This window comes from Empidonax traillii, unplaced genomic scaffold (assembly GCF_003031625.1).
Source record: "Empidonax traillii isolate 1590-97213 ecotype Southwest subspecies unplaced genomic scaffold, ASM303162v1 scaffold980:size574330, whole genome shotgun sequence".
NCBI lineage: Eukaryota > Metazoa > Chordata > Aves > Passeriformes > Tyrannidae > Empidonax > Empidonax traillii.
The window spans coordinates 496,317-515,327 of NW_020956173.1; the positions used below are offsets into that span (position 1 = coordinate 496,317).

At 44.1% G+C, this 19,011-nt stretch overlaps 1 protein-coding gene across 1 annotated transcript in view; it reads right to left on the reverse strand.

Annotated features, from left to right (window-relative positions):
* Window positions 1-19,011, reverse strand: part of SFMBT2 (Scm like with four mbt domains 2) — a 100,433-nt gene that overhangs the window by 32,744 nt on the left and 48,678 nt on the right. The window contains exons 7-10 of the mRNA XM_027903548.1: window positions 13,190-13,291; window positions 12,424-12,571; window positions 6,355-6,437; window positions 3,825-3,951 (exon numbers count right to left, since the gene is read on the reverse strand). Of these exons, the coding sequence (XP_027759349.1) occupies window positions 3,825-3,951; window positions 6,355-6,437; window positions 12,424-12,571; window positions 13,190-13,291 (460 nt within the window). The remainder of the gene's footprint in view (window positions 1-3,824; window positions 3,952-6,354; window positions 6,438-12,423; window positions 12,572-13,189; window positions 13,292-19,011) is intronic.

Consider the following 19,011-nt stretch of genomic DNA (forward strand, 5'->3'; position numbering starts at 1 on the left):
ATAATGTCTACTTCACTGGGATACGGGGAAGAGAAGAGGATGGGATGAAAGCACATGGTACACAACTTGCTGAATCCAAGACCTCAGCAGCTGACATTCCCTGCAAAACCATTTCCCTCCACAAGAAAATATCCCAAGGAAACTGCTCAGTCTGAACCTCATAAAAGCTGCACTCTCCAGTGGGGAAACATTTTCATCCAACACCACAAATCCAGCCAAGAACATTCTCCAGTATAAGAATGGCTGAAGTCAGTGGCAAGACATGCACAAAGTGAGCAAGAAATGGATCAAACTCTAAACCAAGCAAGAAATCAACACAGTCCTCCTTGACATGTCACTAGGTCTGGGAAAAAACACTATTTTCGTTATTGTAATGATGTTATTCTGACCAAACAGACTCAAATGCTGTTAGAGGTGTTTTCCAAGCTTAATGATTCTGTGATTCCAAATTATTCTAAAAATAAACTGATCAAATGTACTTTCCTGCTGGAAGGCAGAAATAGGTGCGACATGAAGGGTCTTTTCTGACCAAAATGGCTCTATGAGTCTAGGAACATTCTGGTTTTGAAGTTTACAGCTGCAGCCACCCTGACAAGCAAGGAAGCACCATAATGTCTCTTCTCCTGCAACACCTCTATTCCTCTTTAAGACATATTCACAGCTACTCTGTCCTCCCTGGCACTGCCTCTCCCCTCTGACAACTGATAACCCTGCCTCCCACTTCCAACATCCTACTGCTGCCTTTGGCCTCACTCGTGAAAGTGGAAAACTGCTTGTTTGAGACTCGTTAGTTTCATTTGCTGCATTTTATGCTGCCATCTTCTCAGACTAAGTAATGTCCATGAGACTCGGGAGGTTAAATGGAAAAGAACAGGGAGATGATTGGAATCAGGGTGAGGAAAACTTCTGTGACCTGCTATGAATCCTATAGGATGGGAAGAACAGAGCAGCAGCTCTAGAAAACTGTCAATGGGAAAGTCCCTGGAGAAGTGATTAAAAAAAGGGTTTTCCTCAAAATTCCTCGGCTGTGCAGCGAGGGTACATTATTACTTGTATAAATTCACACCAGAAAGCTCCAGCTTTCAAATCTAAAATGAACCAGTAAAAATTAACAATGCAGATGATGAGTAATAAAGTAGCGGAAAGTGCCGGGATGCGCCGAAGCATCCCATCAGTCCTGGACTTCTCCTCCACCACGGGGGAACTATAGTGCTGCTCATTAAATGCTTGCCCTGAAGTTTACAGAGTTTTGCTACTGTACAAAGTGTGATTTATTTATTAGGCAATGTTCCCTCATGTCTGGCTCGACGGCGCTTAACTACCACGTCCTGGTTTATGGCTGCAGTTTGGGCTGTCAGACAGCGAAACTGGGAGGGCAACAATGAAAGCTTCAGACGTGCCCGTGACAAATGGTGGGACCCGAGGTCTTCAGCAAGGGGCTCCCATGGCACTTGGGGAGCCTAGCTGCTTCCAGAATGTAAATAATCAGTTAGAAACAGCAGTATATCAGTGGAGTCAAAAAACCACGCCACGGCTCAAGCCACATTTATTTTACAACTCTGCAAGCAGGGTTTTGTGTTGGTTTTCTTTTTTCTGTTTTGTTTTTTTTTGTTGTTGTTTTTTAACACCTCTTTTAGCACAACTGTGCATACTGTAGTGATGTATTTCTACAGCAGTCTTTTTGCATCTTTTCCTTTTACTACAGATCATTCTACTCCTGGTATCGAGATATAAACCAAATGTAAAGCATCTATGTATCAGGACTCAAAAGACAAGGAGACACACATGGATTTTCTCCTGCTAAGTTGTAAAAAAAAAAAAAAAAATCCTTTAAGAAATTAAGAGAGTAAAAGGCAGGGAGAAAGAGATGAGGGAGGGAAGCAAGGTTGGGTGCGTGTTGTCCTCTCCCTGCCTCTAGCCATATTTTATGCATATAAAGGCAAAGGCACCTGGTTATTTAAGAAGGGAAGTTGCCAAAATGGGTCAGATTCCTTGACCAGATGGGTGTAAATTCAACAACAGCCTTAGGGAGAATGGAATATCAAACAAGTGTTGACTTCAGTTCTTTAACAAAAATATTTGCCCCGTGTCCACACCAGCTTACAGATGAGCTGTTGGTACCTTGAATTAGAAGCAACCAGTTATCTCAGAGGAAAAAACACAACCTGTTACTGCACAGAGCTCTGCCAATAGCAAAAACTCAGGGGGATTCTCTCTTTAGGTAGCAATTGAGTAAAAAATCTCCAGGAATGGGATTTATCATAGAGGAGTAAGGAAGGGTTTGTCTACCATAGAATGTTATTTTTGTAGAGCAAAACCACTGAGCATCTGCCTGTCTTGTATTTTAGAGCAAGCTGCTGGCACAAATTATAGTTTGGGTTACCTGCCAATGTTTTTATTAACTGGAGGTGATATACCAGGTGATGACAAAGCAATATATTTAGTATCAATCCTGCTTTCGCTGTCTTCCAGATCCAAAATATGAAGACCTGAGCATCTTGCTACAGAGGGAAGGTGCCCTTTTGTGTAGATCAGGCTTGAGTTTTCATCTCACATATGATTTCTGTAAGAACTTCCTGCCTCAAGCCCAGTCCCTCTGTTCTTTCCTGAAATCATGCGCTCAACTATGTTTTGTACTCACATTAAACCTTTCGTAACCATTTTACCCTGGGAGGGCCAAAATCTTACTGTGGGCCACTGGAAATGCCTCTGCCATGTTCATGGTTCTCCAGAAAAAAAAGCAAGGAGGTATACTCCATTTGTAGTTGAAGCTGACCTGATTAATATTGATTTCAGAGGAAAACTGAAGCTTTTACATCCCTTACAGATGAAGCCAGTAGCTTCAAACATGGGTAAAAACTAAACTATGTTGTGACAATGACAGATGCTGCAACAACTTTATGGTTTATCACAGTGCCCATCAAAACACTTCAATGAACATGGCTATCTGAATTTTACAAATTACAGGTTTTAAAGCAATAGTAAAAAAAAAAAAATCCCTGTGTTGTTTTAAGTTACACATACTTAATCAGTCCTTGCCCAGACAAATTGAGAAAAGAGCTGCAAGTGCAAAAACAGAAAAAAAAATATGAGCTGATTTATACTTCATTTCAAGAAAGATGGAGATGAAAGTTTTTATATGTTATTATGCTTTGTTAGAATTCCAGCACTGTCCTAACACTGCTTGTACATTGCTGCTGTCCCCCACGGGGTCAGGGCTTTCTAAAGTCTATAGAGTAGAGTTACTGACTTCAAGATTCCTCTTACATCAACAAAGAAAACTACATAGTCACAGGGAGGAGGGAAGTGAGCACAGGATGCTCATGGAACAGCATATATTGCACAAGTTTTATGGACACAGCTGAAAAAAGGAGAGGGAGGGAGAGAGGGAAGGAGGGAGGGAGAAAGGGTTAGGGAAGTTGGTTGCTGGGGGACAGGAGAGACCATGACAGCATGTTGGGAATCCCAGTGGAAGTCTCAGCTGCACGAGTGAGGCAAACTTCCATTCCCAGGATGGAGGTCTACCACGAGGGCAGGAAAGAGGTTTCTGTCAATGGAGATCATGCTGATAAGAATCCACATGGATGGGAGGGTGGAAGGGTTTGCAGCTCCCTCAGAGAAAGATTAGGGAAAGATAATTCTTTAGAACACACTATTGGTCAACATGTACAAAACAGAAAAGCTGAAGAAAGCGATTTTGTGCAGAGGAGGAAGGACAAAATTGAGTGGGTGAGTGAGTGAGTGAGTGAGTGAGTGAGTGAGTGAGTGAGTGAGTGAGTGAGTGAGTGAACCAGGCAAACACAAGAAGCTGTTGCAGCCCTTACCTTCCAGGTGAAGCCACATTAACCGTCCTTTCACCGAGGTGACAGAAGCAACACATATCTCTGCAGGGTTCCTGGGGTTCACTGCCTCCAGCTTCATGTTCTTAGTAAAGCCACGGCTGAAGGATGTCTGAAAGAGCCAAGAGTAAATACTGAAAATACTGCAAATACTGAAATACAGCACCCCAGCACTGTGTGACTTCAATCAGGCTGTCAGTGGGAAGCACAAATTTAACATGGTTTGCTTTTCACCCGCCACTGACCAAGGCCAAGATCACCAGTGACAATGGCAGCACCTCTGCATCTCTCTCTTTTGTCACACAGGAGCACGAAAAGGTTCCCCTTCTTGGCTGAGACTGTGGCTAATACTAATTGGGATGGGAAATAATTGCCACTGACTCAAAACGGCACCAATCTCCCATCCAGCCAACCCCTGTGAGAAACTGGAAGCCAGGTTCGAATTCAATACTTCTGCTATTTTTATACCATCAAGGGCTGTGGGAATTTCAACTTGAGCAATCACTGGGAGCTCTCTGTGAGACCAAAAACTTCTGGATTTGGTCATTTTTTCATCCAAGAACGTGCCGCTAGTCTCAAATATCACTTGGACTGTCCCAAGCCTTGCTCAGCACCCAGATCAGCTTCACCCTGTTAGAGCTGCTGATGGCCAGGACTGCAGAGAAGCAGGGTGAGTTTGTTTAAATGCCTGTTATGTCACCTAACAAGGAAACGTCATTTATCATCACGCCGCCTCCTTTCATTGCCATTCGGTGCTGGAGGCTCATTTGTACAGAATCAATGACAAAACAGTTAGCTGGGAGTTTATTTTACTAGGCATTTGGTCATGTCAATCCATTTCATAACTGCCTCTCCTTGTTAAATATTCCCCCTGGGAAAACAGCTACAGCACATCCACTGCCAGCACCACGTCTGGCTGCACGAGGTGGAAGATGTGCTTGCAAAAAAGCTTCTATCAAAGAGCCCCTCAGAGCCTCAAATCAAGTGGACAGACCTGCCAGGGAGGCTGAACAAATGACAACAGAGAGATTGCATCTCTCTGCAAAGAACTGTGTTATCAAGACTGAAAGAATGACAGACACATGTTCATCTGGTGAATGTTTCCTTAGGAGAAAAAAAAAGGACAAAAAAGTGCTCAGACCTGATTTAATCTTGGAGGATATTATGCAAAGACTGTTCTCAAGGCTGCCAGTGCTAAGAGAACAGATCCATTACTCGACAAAATGAAAAGAGATATAAGGAAAAAGGAGGGGTGACTGCACAAGAGAAGAAACATGACAATTCTCCCTCTCTATTGGTGTGAAGCAGCACTGTCCAGCTTCCCTCACCACTTTCAACAATCTTCACTAAAGTCCCTCAACACAGATGGACTTTATTGTGCATAGGATAGCACAATAAATGGGGTGAAGAAATCCTTACTCTAATTTGATTCTCAAGTCAGGCTCTGTTGATGGTACAGGTCTTCTGAATTCATCAACAAAAAATTCACCAATTCACTATCAAAGCTTCCAAGCCAGGCTGCCCTTTGGGCCACCACGGATGACCAATGCCATGCAAAACCTGTGCCTGTGCTTGGTGAGACTTTCTCCATCTTTCCATAAACACCTCATCTCCCAGTCCTGTGACTCCTGAGTACAGTGAAAAGACATGTTATTCCTAGAGGAACCTGCTTGTCCACCATCCACACCACTACTTTATTTCACAAATCCTTCTGGGCTCATTTTAGTTGCACCACTAACATTTAGGTACCATCATCAGTAACATTTTCAGGTATTGACAGGATCTCAACTTCCATCAGTTGACAGGCACATGAAGAAGAGCGTCAGGTTACTGGAAAAGGCAGAAAGCTGGATCTGCCTTTCCCCAAGTGATGAACACCTGTCAGATCCAGTCACAGAGGATTGTCATCGCCATAAAACAGCCTGTGAAACATTTCCAAAGCTCTGAATCTTATGGACTCCAACTTATGGACTCTTATGGTTGGGCTGCTCACTCTCACATCACTGTTGTGGCATCGAGGAAGCACGTGAACTGTCCCAAACCTCACCTGTGAGGGTTAATCACTCCTCTCATACTATGAGCTCAATATTTTCAACCTTAGCTTTGAAAGACATGTGGTTGGGTTATATGTATCCCCCTGGGAACCAGGGAAAAAACCCAAAATGTGAAAAGGGACAGATGAAACCATGCAATTTCTTTATACTTAGCTGGGGCTTTTTTTAATAGCTCCTAGATTACTTGTTATGCTCAGTTGAGATCCTTCTTGTGCTAAGTGCTGTAGAGAATCAGAGAGGAGATGAAGAGCAGGAAACTAATCAGATAAAGACAAGAGGAAGAGAAGAGTTTCTTCTCTTTTACGGATGGAGACCTGGAACACTTCTCCCGTTTCCTTCCTAAGGCAGACTCCTGGTGGTCTGGGGAACCTCCCAAAGCCTCGCTGCAGCTTTTCTGTGCAAGCCATTCTGCTTCCCAAGGACAGACAAGGAGCAATGCCAAGGCCAAAGGAAGAACTTACGTTTCTAAAGCACAGGTGAGGCGCCGCCTCCGCTCCACACTGCTTCTGGTAGTCTGCCCAGTCAAAGTCCTGGCCAGAGTAACCTGCAGGAGGACAAGACAGAAAGTGCCATCAGCCACCACTTCACACCGGAGAGAAAGCACAAAATGGTCCCCAAGCAGACGAACATCTGTGTTTCAGCATCCCATCCCAACACAGTGAACTGCGCAGCATCACCAGGCAATTTCTCTGAGTGCCCCTTTATACACCACGACAGCCAATGTCAACACATCTCCAGCCCTCACTCACACACCCTCTGCAGTTCACTTTGAAAACTCAAACTCTTCATTAAGAAGTAATAAAGCATAAATATTTTCCTTATTTTCCCTTTTCTGTTAGCATCTACCAACTTTTAAAAGCCCATGACTACTGAGAAGTGCTGCTGTCCCCAGTTTCCTGGTGGGGCTTCTCATGGACTTCTTTCTCCTTCCTTTAGCTATCTAAAAGATGGGGTTGTGAAGCTGGACATGGGTTATGAGCTGGTCCCTCAGCAGTGGACAAGGAGACGATCAGCACAATCAGAAGCTGATTTGCCCTCTCTTTCAAAGCATGAGATGAGCCCTCTCTTCACTGACATGGATGTACCCTCCATGACTGACTTCCCAGGAGCTCAGTGGATGTGAGCTGAATCCCAACACAGTAAGAATGTTACAGAAATCTGGAGCAGAGCATGAAAATGACCACAAATTTCCCAGTCCCAGCAACTAGATGATCCCTTCAGCCTCTGCTTCCAGGTAAAAGAGGGAAACCACATGGATTTATATGAGCATCTCTCAAAGAGTCCCACCACAGAAAGGCAAATCAGACCTCTGCTCATTCACTATTCTTACTTGGCTATTTAGGCAATAAACTCTTGAGACAGAAAGGGGTTTTTTTAATTTATTTTTGGGGGGCTTTTTTTGCCTGCCTCCTAATCTGAATGTTCACAGTGCTTGAAATCAGTGAGTGCTAATCCTGTTTAAGGCCCTGTGGATACTCTAATAACATTATGGCAGAACTAGTCTCACTGGAAAGTTTCAGGAGTCACCCAAAGGGCAAGTTCTCCCACCAGTCTCCCTTCCTGGCATCTCAGCCTGGCCTCGATTCACAGAACATCCCTAAATTTTTTTTGCATTGATAGGCACAAAGGGACATTCAAGATCAGATGTGAATTAATCATTTACGACAATGAAAATTGTGACATTTTTTATGGGCAAGAAAGGACGGGAATACTGAATGTAGTCCCTTATCAGTCAGCCAGATCCCAAAAATGGAAGTAAAAATTTTGAAAATGAATCCCAAGCATCCTGCTAAGATGCAAAGTATCTGGGATAAGATGAACTTCTTATCCTAATGACTGTACACATGACAAACTACTGAGATAAAGCCTTAAGCAAAGATGCCTGTCTCTGTGGGGCATCAAAGTGCATAATAATTAGAAAATTAGAAATAAACATGCACGGGGAAATAAAGAAAGGGCAATTACTTATAAAGAAAATTCATGTTTCATATAAAAAAATACCCCTGCACTGTCTTTTTTTTAGCAAATAATTTCTGCAACAGCATTTTCTTCCCTCTTCTTCTCCATCTCCTTTTTTTCTCTCGAGTTATTTGTTTGCCAGACACTTTTCAGCTTCATAAAACGAAATGGAAAACAGGAGGAGATGTGCACATCACTTGATGTCAGAGGGGGATCTGTCTGATCACATACAGATGTTTGCAGTGGGGACATCTACAGCTGTGCCTGTCACCCTGGGTTCCCCAAGGAGTCTGTCAGTCAGTCCCCAAGGCAGATCTAGAGGTGGTCTGTTTGTCCTCCTGCAGACAGAGCAGAATTGCCCTGTGAAAGTCCCTCCCACTCTCCATCAATGCCAGAAGTTGGGGATGGGATTCCTGTGGGGACAGCCAGGACACAGCTCTATAAATGAAATCACCTGGGGTCCACCTCAGCTGCCAGAGAATCAAAAACCTGACCATACCCTGCACTTCTTCTCATCTCTGATTTAAACCCCTCATGGACAGGTTTTGCATCTTGTTTGCAAGATACGCAAAAACCTTGTCAGAGTGGGTGGAAAAGGCACATTAAAGAGGTTTCAGTGAGGTGTTAAAGCTTGACTGTGCTGTCACTGCACACCCACCGGTTGGCCTGGCCCTGCACCGCTGACATCACTGGAAGATCTTCCACTTTAGACTTCAGAAGGCATGAAAAATGGGAGGGCGGTAAGAGCGTCTGCCATAATTCACTTCAGCAGCACAGTGAGGATGATTCCAACAGGAGCACACCAAGGAACTGGCTCAAACAAGCCCTGACCTATATAAGGCCTTTTTATGGAACATCGTGGTGACGCTGCACCTCAATCACTGTGTCCAGTTCTGGGCCCCTCACTTCAAAGAAAGACATTCTGGTGCTGGAGTGTAAGAAAAGTGCAACTGAGCTGGGAAGGAGTCTGGTGGGTAAGTCATACGAGGAGCAGCTGAGGGTGCTGGGGTTATTTTGCCTAGAGAAAAGGAGGCTCAGGGGGACGTTATCACTCTCTACAATTATCTGAAATGAGGGTGTAGCCAAGTGGGGATTGGGCTCTTCCCCCTGGCAACAAGCAACAGGACAAGAGGGAACAGCCTCAAGCTGTGATAAGTGAAGTGTCAGGTTGGACAGGAATTTCTTCACTGAAGGGGTTGTCAGGCATTGGAATGGACTGCCCAGGGAAGTGGTGGAGTCACCACCCCTGGAAGTGTCCAAAAAACAACTGGACGTGGCGCTTGGTGCCGTGGTCTGGCTGACCAAGTGGTGATTGGTCAAAGGTTGGACTCGACGATCTTGGAGGCCTTTTCCAACCATAATGATTCTGTGGTTCTGTGATCATGCCACAAGCTGCCTCCCTCAGTACGTGGGGAGATACCACATACCCAGTGCCTCCATTAGCACATGGCATTCACACACTGTTATCCTGGAAGGCTCAGCCCAAGTAACAACACTGAAAGCTGTGTTTGCACGATGCAGCTGCTGCTGCTCCTCAAACATTTAAAACCTCGCTGTGTTTGCCATCTCAGCTTTCGCCATGGAAGAGCCCAGCAGTCTAACAAGAAGCAAACACAACAATACAAATGTACTCCAGGCTTCGGAGGCGGCATTTCCTTACTAAGCCTTACAACTAGGAGCACTATCAAAATGTTTTTCCCCTTCTTAATAGCTCATAAAACAATGGTTGTTACTCTAAAGGGAAGTGGTCTATAAATCCAGCTCTAATAAATATAAACAGTGCTTGTTCAATGTTTATACAGCGGCAGTAAATGGGTATTCATTTTTGGCACTGTACAGGAAAATACTGCTCTCTATTTGTGGTAGCAAATGTTTGCACCTCCTGTTCATGACTCATTTACTTCATGTTTGGCTTCAACAAACCCCCGATAGGCAAAAAGGCATGAGAACAGTTATCAGATAAATAAAGGACTCTGAACTCAAATGCCCCAACCTGGCACACTGTTCTGATGAAATTAATTCAGTTAATTTTAAGAACAGAGAACCTCCTCGTCAACCATATATTAATAAAAAAAACTCAAGCCCAAAATACAGCAAAGAAACTCTTCTCACAAAAAGAAAAAGGTACTTCTTCCATTGCCATCCTTTGCTTCATGGGAACTTCTTGCCTTTCAACAGGGAGAGCCATTTGGGCAACACAACCAGAACCACAGACTTATAAAGGTTGGGAAAGACCTCTCAGATCGAGTCCAACCTTTGACCCATCACCACCTTCTCAACTAGACCACATGAAGTCATTTCTCGAACACTTCCAGGGGTGGTGACTCCCCCACTGCCCTGGACAGCCTGTTCCAATGCTTGAGCACCTTCCTGGTGAAGTAATGCTGCAAACCTATTCTCTGTCAGGGGTGATGCTGGTTGGGAACGTGGGAGCACTGGGGTAGCAGGAGGCTGGTCCAATCTGGTGCAAGACGGGGAAATTCTGGACGGTCCAGGGCAGGCAGAGCTGTGATTTGGGTGGAAGTGGTGGAATTTCCTCCTTGTGCAGACCAGCTCATTAGGAGCCAGCTCACACCACAGCCTTCCCCACTTTGCAGCACTGCAGCTCCCTTATATAAGACCTGGCCATTGTTTTTTTACCCAAAACCAGTATTATTCTGCTCAGAGAAGTCTGGCACCCCCAGAAGAGGTTTGGATGCTTTTCACTTTCCCTCTGCTTTCTTTTTTTTTTGTGGTTTATGGGGTTTTCTTGTGTTTAGTTTGGGAGGTTTTATTTTTAAATTAATCATTCTAGTATCTGATTACATTTCACCAACTCAGAGAAACTGTCTACCAACTGAAAAGGTTTTTGACACCAAAGGTGCTAAAATGCAATGTGGGCATGTAGCCCTCATATACAGTGTAAAAAATACAGCAACATCTAGAATGCATCTATCTGCCACCGGCTTCACGCCTTTTAAATAGCTTCCCTTCAGAATTTCTAATCTCACAGAAGAAAGAAAATTTTATTTTCATCAGGGGAATAAGGGGAGACTTTCTACATTTTCTCAGGTGTCCAATCACCAGGCATCACACTGGATCATAGAATCACAGAAGGGTTAGGTTGGAAGAGGCCTTGAAGATCACCTAGTTCCAATCTCTGCCATGGGCAAGGACACCTTCCACTAGGCCAGGCTGCTGGTCTGATGCACCAGACCAGGTAATTACTTTCCCTTTAGACTTTACTGGCTAAGCTGACAAAATATTCATAAAACGGATGCTTCAGACATATCTAAAAACCTTGGCATCTAAAAAAGTGTTTGCGCATACTTGACCCATAAAACACCACCTCAGACAGGCTTTGTATCAGCATGACTTGGAAATTATTAGGCCATGACCCTGCAAAGAGAAATGTCTGGCCCATGGTCTGCTTCGGTTAATTATCCAGCCTGGGGGAAGCTGCATGTGAATCTGGGTGGAAAAAAATGCAAAATACTTCATTTGCTCTCATTTTTAACATCTTTTCTAGCCAGTATCAGTGAGCACTTACACAGGTATTATCATTTCACCTGGATTTAGGCAGGAGGGAGCTAAAGCCCCAGACAGCACATTTACAGAATGCATTTATTTCAGTATAAGCAGCAGAGTAAGAATGGATGCACCGTATGCAGCCGCACGCACAGGGCTCCAGGACTTTGGTGGGAATTTCAAATTGCATCTGCTGAAAAAGCACTCTGGATACACACAAGAGGACTCTGAATCCAGTACAGAATAACCCTCCACTTCCCTGGGTTTGGCAGCACCATAATTTTTCCAAAATGAAGACAAATCTTCCTACACAAAACTTAGTGGGATGATTTTTTTGTTGTTGTTGTTTTTTTTCAAGGTTTCTTTTTCTCCCAAGCAACACCAAGTTTTGGCAATGGACCAACAAGCCAGCCAGCTTCAAAAATCTAAAATTCCACGGAACCAACACGTTTTTCAAGCAGAGAAATATTGCTGGGGCACCGCAGGTGGTTGTCTGAAACTGAGAGTAATGAACTGCACCGCTACAAAGTTGGGGAATAGCACCCTTGGAGGCTGCTTCTCCTGGCTCTGACCTGAACACTGCTCACAATGAGCCCTCGCCTGGGATTTTCTGAGACAGCCTACACACTCCTGGGCAGGCAGCTGTTGAGTTCAGTTTGGACATTCAGATTTAGGAGCTTTGCTTGGCCTCGGTGTTGTACCCAGGTGGATGCTGTAGGGAGATGCCTGGTTTGCCTGTAGTGTGACGGGACTCTTAATGCTCCTTTTCTTCTTTACATACACAAAGAATTGCTAGGATTCGTTTAACAGGAATTCACGAGGATAAATTCAGCCTGATTCAGACTTCAAAGCACATGGACATTAATCCACCAGCAAGACACGTTTGCTAAGAAGTTCATAGGCTGGTGTGAACCAGAACAGCCCCAATCACTCCAGAGAGCTACTCTGTATTGAGATACTTCAGGTGATGCTCTGGAGCAACCACCACCACAGTTTTAAAGCCAATAAAAACATGACAATTTGCTTCAAAGGAAACCTGAAAATCACTGAGAAGGAATACGAACCCTTGGGAGGTGTGAGATTGACTCCATTTTTAAGGCACCACTGTATTGGCAAGATCCCTAAGGAATCTGCATGGCAGAGCATTGAGATTTTGCTGGGTTCAGGTCTCAAGTCATCAATGGTCACTTGTAAATAATGATTGTTAAAAACCTAAGGGATAAAAAAGAAGAGACCAAAGTCAGAACATTAGGTAACATGCAAAGCTGAAAAAGCCAAACCTTGGGATCAAACTACTGAAAATAACCTGCCCTCACCTAACGCTTTCCATCCAAGCCTGAGTTTTAGAGATGAGTAAACTGAGGCAAGGGAAAGCACTGGGGTTCAGAGTCACTCAGTGTGCTCACAGCTGAGCAGGGGCTGGAGGTGATCCTGGAGACCTCACAGCCTTCCTCTCTCCTGCCTCTGACAGTGTGGATTAAACATCCAGCTACTGACTCCATTCAGCTGTATGATTTCCAAAGGTTTGCCAGACGGGCAGGGAAAATACAAATGGATGGAGGGGAGACAGAGACAAAAGAGGGATCCCTTTGTTTTGCATGGAAGTGGTGGATGAACATCATCCCCATTGGTTCTAAGTGCATCCACTCAGCTGGGATGCTTGTGAGAAAGACTCAATTCATTAATTAGGAACATCCATGGATTTTAAACATATTCCTTCGTGTGTCCTCCAGCCAATTAAGTACCACTCCCAAATTTTACTAAATGTGGTGGAAACCAGTCAGAGGTTCTTCATCAGGCTGTTCTCATCCCTCCTTTCTGAGATCTCACCTTGGTCACTGACGCAGGGCAGATATGAAAGGGCTCCCTCAAATTCACTGCCTCCAGCTTCATCCCCACAGTGAAGAAGTGGTTTCTCAAATCAGCATGGTCCTGCACGAAGAGATGGGAAGAGGAACACATGGTGACATCCAACAAGGAGCCAATGCATTTGAAAACCTATCTGAAAGGTGTCCACGTGGATTTTGTCACTTAGCTGAGTGCTTCTGATCCTACGTTCTTTTCATGCCAACCCAACCACAGAAAGGGAGGGGGCAACTTCACTCCTAGAGGACACATCTACAGCACCCAAGTTCACCACACCTAAAGCACAATGTATGTCCACCTCATCAGCAGCATCTAAGCAGAACTCAGTCAACAAAGAGATTGTGCTCACCAAAATGAGGACCTGCCTGAGAAATGGCTGCTTGAAAATCATCCCCTGGCAGAGCCTCTTCACCTCTGACAGCCACTACCACCAGAGAGCAACTAGGGGTCCAAGAGTGTCAGGACTCCTCCTCACATCCCCCAGGGTAATGCACAACATGGATGGAAACAGCTCAGGATGGCCCTGATTTGCCCTGATAGATGTCCAGTACCTACAGGGCACCAAAATAAGCACCTGCACTGGTGTCCAAGACAGCAAGTTGGAAAGGTGTTTTTTAACAGCCAGGAGACTGAAGGTGGACTAAGGCCTGGACACTGAACTCAGACACAGAATGTGGGCAACAAGGGAACATGTTGATGGGAAAACAGGCAGCTGTGCTCAAGTACATGTCCAACAAAACACTTTCACCTGGGATCAAACCCCAGAGGGTTCCCCAAAGCAACTCTGGGGAGGGCAGCAGGATCCTGAAACTCATAAGCAACCCAGATTCAACTTGCTACCAGTTTAGTGTTTAGCATCTAATTACTCCATCCCTTGTGACCCCTATCCAATAGTCATACAAGCTGGCATCCTAATTCCAGAGCAATGATTGCATTTTGTGTTCATTCAATAAAAATGTCCTACAGTAGTTCCAAACCATCGGTGCATTAGCCAAAACAAGCACAAAAAGAGATGATGTTATATTTAACACACACTCACAGGCTGCTCCAAAATACATGCAGAAAGCTTGCTATCTAATAAGTGGTTAGCAATGACAAACCCATCTACATTCATTGCTACATGCTGTATTCTTGTTCTAAAATGATTTTCTATTGATCCAAAGTTGTATGTCATCGTGCTTTCTTTTCCCAAGACCTGTCTCCGCTTGTTAGGCTTAACAACTTCTATTTTGGGATCTTACATTCCTGGTGCTGCCAGAGATAAGGATTTTTACAAGCTCCAACCGTGGCTAAATGAATTGTTGTTTTCATCTCACAACCCTGCAATGTTACGGAGCCTTTTCTGTGAGAAACTAAAAGCAGTTAAAAAAAAAAAAAATTCATAACGGGTTTAGTCTCAGAGCAGAAGAATATACTGATAGGGAAACTGAGGAAGATTTAGCAATAATGGCCTGGAGCTCAAGGAACTAATGGCTGTGGAAGGAGCAGATATCCAGGAGTCTGAGAGCCCTCCAGTATGGTGTGCACCCTTTACAGGGGCATGCAGTGATAATACAAGGGAGAATGGCTTTAAGCTGAAGGAAGGCAGATTTAGATCAGATATTAGGAAGAAATCTTCACCATGAGGCTGGTGAGGCACTGGAACAAGTTGCCAAGAGGAGCTTGGCATCCCTGGAAGTGTTCAAGGATAGGTTGGATGGGGCTCTGGACAACCTGGTCTAGCGGAAGGTGTCCCTGCCCATGACACAGGGTTGGAACTGGATGATCTTTAAGGTCCCTTCCCACTCAAACCATTCTGTGATTCTATGATTCTGTAGCCATCAGTTATAATTTCATTTGCTAGCCACCATTTGCACATCACTAAAGCATCAGAAAGAGAGGAGACCCATTTCTAGCAGCTTTGCACAGACAGTGTTTCATTGAAATAAAGTCTAAAGCAGGGAAGAGAATGTGGCTCCTGGTACACGGAGGTTGCACAGTACCAGGGACAGAAACATTATCAAAAACTGCCAGCTTTAATACTGAAAAGGCTTCAGCAGGAGAAGACAGTGGCTGCAAAAATCCAAGCTCACCAGCACTGGACTTTAAATCTCTAAAGGCAAAAAAGCATCTGGACTGGAGGGCTGCCTCCTCCTGCACTAGGATCCACACCCGGCGTCTCTTAATCCTCACACGTGAGGTTGTAAAGAAAAGGCAACTTTGCAAATTGTGCATCTGGAAACAAGCTTACACTGCAGCATCTTCCCATCAAACCTTCCACGATTCAACTCACGCTCAGATCCAGCTCGATACATAATAAGCCAAGATCCACCAAAGTACTTAATCATGTTTATCTTTAAACATGCAAGTAGTTTCATCAACTTTTAAAGTGATTTGTTGATTGAGACCAAAATACATCGACACCAAATCACACTGCTTCTCATTTTTATCTGAATCATTTTCTTTGGTCTTTCTCCTTCTATTTGCTTTGGCTTTTTTCAAAGGGGAAAAATAATCAGATAGGAAAAAAAAAAAAAAGCTAATAATATTTAAAGCTATTTTACTTCAAAAGCACATCCCCTTTTCTCCATGCGCTATGTACCTTGGGATCAAATCCTCCTTCTCATTTAGCACAGCAAGTAAATATTTTCCCCATTAAATTAGCAGGAAGAATGAACTCACAAGAGAAGTTCATGGGATCTCCAGTACATCTCCCTTGTGAGGGTCAAAATCCTCTTTGAAGCAAGAACATGCATTTATTTGGAGAAATGCTGTGGAAGTAAAAAGCCTGCCTGTGTTAAATGTCATTTTTGAGATGGAAAAGCTTTCGTGGAGAAAAAGCCTTTGTACCTGTACCTCTCTGGAAAATGGTCAGGGTCTGGATATTTGATCTGTCTCATATATTTGCTAAAGAAAAGCATCAAAATTTACCAAAGCAGCTTTAGATTTTTGCAGCCACAAAAGGACAAAAAAAAAAAAAAAAAGATCCTGATGCCGCTCTCCAGTTCCAGCGCTGGAGCTGCCTCAGCCAGCAGGGAATTACTTAGGATTTGGCATATGCTCCTCTTCAAAACTCCAATTAATTTACATAATTTCTAAGAATAGGTTCCACAGAAGTGATGGCAAAGCTTTTAATTAGTATTAGACTCAAAGTGATACACTGGATAATGAACTGCTCTCTCTTCCCTTTATTCACTTTGACAGGAACGACGCCTGTTTAATAAAAGCAGCTACAAGAAGAGGACTGGAGGGGTGAGACTTTCCCCTGGTCCCTGCCAGGCTCTGCAGCTGAACAAAAGAAATGCCTGAAATGATTGTGAGCGGCAGAATTCGACCCTTTGTTGCCGTTTCACGGCATCCAACGCCACCAACGAGGATGTCACCAGCCATGATTTTCTAGCAACTTCTCCCAGTGAGCTTCAATTATCTTTGAAATGGAAGTGAATAGGAAGAATACTTTTGACCAGCTGGAGCATTTTATAGCCTTTTTGGATAGTGAATCTTTACTCTTATTGGAAGTCAGTGTTTCCCAGGAGCAGCCTCACTGACCACACGGAGGTTTAGCTTGGATATTAGGAAAAAAATTCTTCACTGAATGGCATGTCAAGCATGGAACAGACTGCCCAGAGAAGTGGTAGAGTCACCATCCCTGGAGGAATTTAAAAAACATGCAGGTGTGGCACTTGGGGACATGGTTTAATAGTGGGGCTTGGCAGTGCTGGGTTCATGGCTGGACTCAGTGATCTTAAGAGTTGTTTTCCAACCTAAATGATTCAGTGGTTCTGTGACTCTATGATTTATATCAGCAGATTGCCTGTCCTGGGGTTCACAAGCCCTGAGCAGGTGATGGAAATACCCTCTGACTGCTGGAGAGCAGCCAAGGAAAATGGATCAACAGTCAACAAGGATGCAGGAGAGTCCCCCACAGCAGAGAGAAAAATCATGCCACAAAAAGTGCAACAAATTACATGGTGCAGGTTTCAGAAATGTCAGGTGAACTGGGAGCCTAAATGTCATTCTGAAAGAGATCCACAAACAGCATTCCAGCTCTTAAGGATGCAGATAAGCTTTAGGGAAGCACCTGTGTGGGTGACATGCTTAAGTCCTAATAATAAAGTCACTGAGCGCTGGCTTTAGGTCTTGAACTCAAAAAGTGGTATTTCAATACTGCCATAGTCATTTGTCTATCCTGCTACCTAAATACCTTGCTAGATGTGGCTTCTGAGTATTTCTGCTCAACAAAGGTAATTTAAGTGTAAATAAACTCGATTTTGTCCGTGTCACAGGAGTGGAGCACAAGTAATTTTACAGTGCACTGGGTAAAGCTGATAGAGCAGGGGGACCTGGCTAAGCTGCTTTTGTCTGTGACACTCAGGGAAGCTGCACTATGGGCTTGTTGCTCAAGCTGTGCCCCAAACACAGCGAAGGGCATCAACTTCAGATTACGAAATCCTCATTTTTAACCCATTCTGCTCAAGATCACTGGAACCATCTCATTTTAAACCCAGCAGCTAATACAATGCAGAGATAAGAGCAAAAGGTTCTCCTTTGAGCCTAATTTTGACGTTTGAGGCTGATTTTTAAATGCTCTAAAAGTCAGGGCTCTTTTGGTCCGGGACAGTCAGACCCACACAAATTATAAAAGCAAAACTTCACGCAAAATTCAGACCTAAGCCTGAATGCTGAAAAGTTTCAAGGCTGAGAGGCTGATTAGAAACACTGAGCCCCTAATAAATTATTGACCTGAGCCTCCTCTAATCCCCACCAACTGTAAGAGTGTGAAATACTCTTGCCTTCAGCCTCATCTCTCCTGGTTTACCCCGTTAAAAGACACAGAAGAAGTGAGGCCTATCTGGTATGACTGGGAACATATTAGTTGATTCAGTTTTTGTTTTCAAAGAAATCGCTTCCCCTCAGTGTTTTCTCTAATTCTGCAAGAAACTGGCTGTTTCTAATAGCCTAATTTGAATCACAAAGTTCATGTGTGGTAACCAGTCACAAACTCAGTAATAGCAGTGGTTAATCTGCCTCTACAGGAATCTGGCATTTGTTTTTTAATTGAGGGAAAAAAAAAAAAAAGAAAAAAAAAGAAAAAAGAAAGAAACCCTACCAAATGCAATCCTCTGCATTATTTGCAGATGAATCAGTCTTGCTTGAGATTCATCAGCTTCCTTGGCTAAACAAGGAGCAATTTACCCTGAAGGTACAATCTCTGCAGGGAGACAGAAATCCCCCCCCCCAGTACAACACAACCCGCGCAAACTGTCCCTCATTTTGACGAGAGCCATCAGAGGAAGACCAAAATGTAGAGATGTGGGGTGGGATGAAGAGGAAAGGGTGGCGGGAGGGAGGCTTCAAAGACACCACGACCCTGAAGCAATGAGCACGAGAGCCAGCTACAAACTGCACCTACTGAAGAGCCCCCTTAAAAACTGCAGATGCTTCTGCCGAGGATCGAATTCAGCCCTACGGATTTTGAGCTCCGCTTGTTGAATAAAAAATAGTTACCATAGAAACAGCAACATTGCAGAGTAGCCAGTTGAAATCCAAATACACCTTCTCCGTATGGCTCGGCCCGATGCAGATGGCATTAGGGCAAAGATCCCCTCCCACGCAGTGCCTGCTCTGCTTCAGCTGGGCGGTGCAAGCACGGGCAGCAGAGGTAGGAGAGACGGATATTCATCCACTCGGGGTTTTTTTTGGTGTCTTTGGTTTGGGTTTTCTAACACCCACAAGCATTCACCGTCAAAACCTGGTTGTGTCACACTCACAGGTCCCACTGCACAGGTGGGAAAAGTCAAATCGAA